The sequence below is a fragment of the Montipora capricornis genome, chromosome 11 (genome assembly GCF_036669925.1).
Source record: "Montipora capricornis isolate CH-2021 chromosome 11, ASM3666992v2, whole genome shotgun sequence".
Classification (NCBI taxonomy): domain Eukaryota; kingdom Metazoa; phylum Cnidaria; class Anthozoa; order Scleractinia; family Acroporidae; genus Montipora; species Montipora capricornis.
The window spans coordinates 36,287,813-36,292,812 of record NC_090893.1 but is presented as its reverse complement, the minus strand read 5'-3'; the positions used below and the strand labels follow the sequence as shown (position 1 = coordinate 36,292,812).

Sequence of the window (5,000 nt, the reverse complement as noted above, 5' to 3'; positions counted from 1 at the left end):
TGTGGATCAGTCAATGGATTTTGGTGTGAAAGGATGTGGTCTTTAACACCACAACAAACCAACACTCTAGTCTTGAGAGAATGTTTCTTTTTTCTGCAAACTCTTAGACTTTCAGGCCTTCGTGGATGACGACGATAATCTGTGGTCTCTAAAAGACATCAGTGTTGGTGGAATTGGTGAGACGTTGAGAGCCCGTATACTGGCATCTGCACTCTGACCTGTCACTCGGGCAATGTTACAAAAGAGTATCTGGCACCTATTATGAAAGAAGCTTTTGGTAAATAGCTTATTTCACGAATCCAACATTGTTTTGTTCTTCAACTAGTGAATAACAGTCAGCGCAGGGCAAAACGACGGCAATAAACATATTATGCCTTCGGCCCTTGAAAAAGACTTGATATGGCTTATTGTCTCCGTTCTCGCTATTTGACTTGCAACGCAAAGTCAGAAAGTAGCACCACTCTAGCAATGTTTTAGCTTTAATTTGAACAAAGCTTTTACAATGTTTCATTGACAGGCAGTCTTTCTCCTGTTAGTGTAACTATCCTACCTCTAGCACAGGCCACTACCGCACACGGAAACACGTGAAGGTTGGAAGTATTGAAAAGTCTGATATGCCCAACACAATATACCCGTATCAACAGAGAAAACCAAACCCCTTCACTCCTGCCAGTGATCCCAACCCACGTGCATGCGAGGCAGCTAAGTATCCATGTTATAAACTAAAAGGGAAAAAATTCTCAGTCTTGTCATTATGAGTATTTTTATACTCATCTATGCAAACTGCATTGTATACGTATGTCCTTCCAGCACCGCACTCCACGTCCCTGATGGCGGGAACGACCAAGGACGACTGTATGTGCAGGACACAAGTAAAACAACGGAAGCTGCCTGATTGAAACTGACAGCTACATTATCCTCCGTCAATCAAATATGAGATAAATTATCCCTTATTATCATCAACATTACCAGTGTGTCATTACCACTCACCGCTTCTTTCAATGCTACATCCAAATCTTCAATTAAATCTGCAGTGTCTTCAAGTCCAACCGACAAACGAATCTAAAATGCATCCCAAATGAATAAAAACAAAATTTCTCGAAAACTCGTGAAAATCTTGTGGTTTGTACCTGGCATGTGAAAAGAATGAGTGTTTCCTGGAAGCCGATAAAAGAGCTACCTTAAATTTTCGAAAAATGTCAGCGAGCTCTAAATCAGCTCCCACAAAATTTTCAAAACTTTGCCAATCTCAGATTGCTAATGACTATTCAGCAATAAATGGGCATCACTGAGTTTATTTTTGATATAAGCGAATGAAGACAAAATATAGGATGTTTTTGGAGAGCTTTTGCGTTGCTATGGTAACCTATTAGACCCTGCCTAAAAAGAGAAAACGAAAAACATTTCACTCAGTGCCCACTCGCTGGTAAAAGAAGCACGTAAAGCTGTATCCTCTGATAGGGACCAACACCAGAATCAATCACCTGAGACCTCATTGCGAAATGTAAACAGAGCTCTGAGAAAACTGGACGAAGCCTATGCCAATGCTGAAGCACAATACATCCAAAGCAAAATAGACCAAATATCCCGTCAGCATAATAATAATAATAATAATAATAATAATAACAATAATGGCTTTATTACAGTGCTTCCACTGAAAGGTGGCTCTTCATCTGTAAAATTTACAACAATACTAAAATAATAATGACCATAGCGATATTAATAATGTATGATATTAAAGACCATACAACGAAGGTAAATAATCAAGGATATAGACAAATCAAGAAGTCACATGTGCATTTGCCCTATTTATCAGATACTTCCTCACCTGAGTTTTAAAATCACTAAAAACTACAGGGTTCCTTGCAGCAGAGGGTGATGAATTTAAAACATTGGAGGCACTGTCCTGGAAAGTACCCATCTCAAGGGGCACTTTTAACGTCGTTTCTCTCGAAGACCTCAGTGTTTGTGTAGGATGTCTAGCTTAAGATAGGACGGCCAGTCATTATAATGCAAAGCTCTAAAAACAGTGTTAAGTAAATGCTTCTCTCTACGTTCCTTTAGTGGCATCCATCCTAGTTTTATTAAATCCGGCATATGCACATAACGCCCAAGAACGAAATCTGCAGCGGCTAACTGGTCACGCTGTAGGCGCTTTAGTAGATATTCCGGGATTGGATGACTAACAATATCATTGTAGTCAATTTTAGATAAAATCAGGCATTCTGCCAGTTGCTTTCGGACATGGAAGGGAGTTACGTGCTTTAATTTTCTAATCACTGCTAATGTAGCGCAACAGATAGAGCTCTTGAAGTTAATCTCCTCCTTCCAGTTAAAGTGTTGATTGACTTGGGTTCCCAGTAGGCGAGACGCAAGAGTAAACCATCCATTCACATGAAAGGGGGTTTGGCTACAGACAGGAAAAGCAGCACCATCAAAAACTACTAGGAGTGGCCCCGACAACCGAAGAAAAACAAGAGCTACCAAAAATCAAGATTGCCGATACACTCAATATAAGCACAGACCCCTTCAGCGTAAAAGAACTCCAGACAGTTGTCCAGTCCATAAAGATACAAAGGTCTCCTGGTCTCGACAACATTCCGGCACTGGAACAACTCTGGAAGGATCCCATTTTCCAGAACTTGTTACTGGACATCTGTAACTGCACATTTAGCCAACATGTCCCTCCATCTGCATGGCTGAAATCCGGCATTATATCAATACCTAAAAAAGAAGAATTGTCACTACCTACAAACTACCGATGGATCTCTTTGACCCCCATTGCTGCCAAGATCTACAATAGGCTCCTCCTAAATCGCATCACTCCACAAGTAGATCCTTTGCTGTGCAAGAACCAAAACGGGTTCAGAAAAGGTCATTCCACGATTTCACATATCCTGTCCCTACGACATATCATAGAAGAGATGCGAAAGCACAACAAGGAGCTGACACTATGCTTTGTGGACTTCAAGAAGGCGTTCGACTCAATAAGCAGACAAGCTGTTCTTGACATCCTTCCACTCTACGGCATACCCAAAGCGATTGTGGAAGTGATTAAGCCACTCTACATGAATACCAAGGCCCCCGTTATAACGCATGACAGAGAAACAGTTCTTTAAGATCTCAACAGGGGTACTGCATCATTGTCCTCAACTATATTTTGCATCTGTCCCTTGACCCATTGAATAACAGAGGTCTACAGATTCAGCCTAGATGCAGCATTAGCCTGAGTAGCGTGTAACAAGCTTGAGAAACTTTGGCACTCAACCCTGCCAAATGACACCAAAATCTACATGTTCCAGTGCCTAATAGAGCCCATTCTTATGTACGGATCAGAAACCTGGACACTAACACAGAAAAATCAGAAACGACTAGATGGAACTTATACAAACCTCCTCCGTAGGGTGCAAAGTATCCACTGGAACAAGCACCCTACAAAGGAAAGAATTTACGGGAAACTACCTTTGATTTCAGACACACTTAGGTGCAGGCACCTCCTGTTTGCAAGACACTGCCCGAGGGGAGAGGATTAAATCATTTCGTCGCTCCCTCTATGGATGAAAAACATCCCGATCCGAAGTCGTAGAATGACTTTCCCTAAAATGCTATCGAGGGAAACAGGCATTGCCCCAGCGGATCTGGGTAATGGTATGTTAGGAAGAAACCTGTGGAAAACTGTTGTGCAAAACATCCCGGCCAGTGCCGAAGGAAATTAGTGGGCGCATTTTGTTAAGCAACAAGTGGGGTTTCATATGGAACCATAACATTGCTGTTACGTGATACAATATAGTAGTTACAACCATTTTAATACGGTGTCTTAAAAGTAATGGAAGTGGTTTCAGCCTCCTTAATAAAGTCCATTATCATTATTATTATCAACACGCTGGTTTCTGATCTTCGCTTCCGGATTGTCTCTGTAGGTGCCTAAAAAACCCTGCCTTCTTGGGACTGTTCCCAACTCCCCCACAACCAATGAAAGTACCTTGGTTTGAACTCTTCACATCTTCCCAATTTCTCTTGCTAGGTCTTGGTATTTATCTACCTCTTCCTCTTCTTTTGCCTTTTCATTCATGCCCTCTGGGATCGCTACATCAATTATTTGACAGGTCTGCTGTTTTGTTTACAACCACCAAATCAGGTCTTCTTGCTGTGATCTCGTAGTCGGTTTGGATAGTGAAGTCCCACAGTCTCCAGGACACTCTCCGGTACATGTTCATCCCACTTTCTCCCTCGCTGGAAGCTGCATTTTCCCGCCAGGTCCAAATGCAATGCCCCCGCAACATTGTCATGCCTCCTCTTAAACTCCAACTGAGTAAGTTTGGAGCATCCACTCACGATGTGACTGGCAGTTTCACTTGCCTGACAGCACATTCTACATTTAGCATTATCAATACTTCCTTTGATGTAATTTGTCCTAATTTCCGGGTTTTGGGCAGCAACGATAAGGGATTTCATTCTCCCTCTTTAGCTTTCCTCTCGTCATCCATGCCCAGGTCTTATAATTTCTTTCACTCTCCATTAGTCCAAGAAACTGGCCAGAGATGACCTTCTCTTTTCCATTCTTCCTTGCTGACAGCTCTTGTTCATTCATTGGAGTCTATCGGTGTCTTTAGATCATGGCACTCCACTTCTACCTTACTGGCTGCTTGGATAAATTTTTCATCAAGCCACAATCATAAAAAACTTGTAAACAAAGAAGCACTTTCAAAAGGTTTGTTTTCAAACCAGAAGGAAATTTGCGTATGATCTTCTGCTAGCAACACGCTCAGCCAGCGTTCACACATCTCTTACCGCAACTCAACTGAGCAAACAAAACTAGCCCCTGATCATTTACTAACCGCTCCTTCGTTATCACTTCGAATCTTTCAGTTGATCATTTATAGCGAACGTAGAGGCTGAGGACTCGCAGACTTTATTTAAAACACTTAACGTAACGCTCCTCGGAGTTAAATCCTACTTGCCTGCGTAAGTGCTCGTCCTCTCGAGGGCATCTCTACGCT

The 5,000-nt window shown here is 42.0% G+C and overlaps 1 protein-coding gene across 1 annotated transcript in view; it reads right to left on the bottom strand.

Annotated features, from left to right (window-relative positions):
- Window positions 1-5,000, bottom strand: part of LOC138024137 (cystathionine gamma-lyase-like) — a 21,657-nt gene that overhangs the window by 277 nt on the left and 16,380 nt on the right. Inside the window, exons 14-15 of the mRNA XM_068871243.1 lie at window positions 991-1,062; window positions 1-256 (exon numbers count right to left, since the gene is read on the bottom strand). The exon at window positions 1-256 is cut by the window's left edge and continues 277 nt beyond it. Coding sequence (XP_068727344.1) covers window positions 236-256; window positions 991-1,062 — 93 coding nt within the window. The 3' untranslated portion in view covers window positions 1-235. The remainder of the gene's footprint in view (window positions 257-990; window positions 1,063-5,000) is intronic.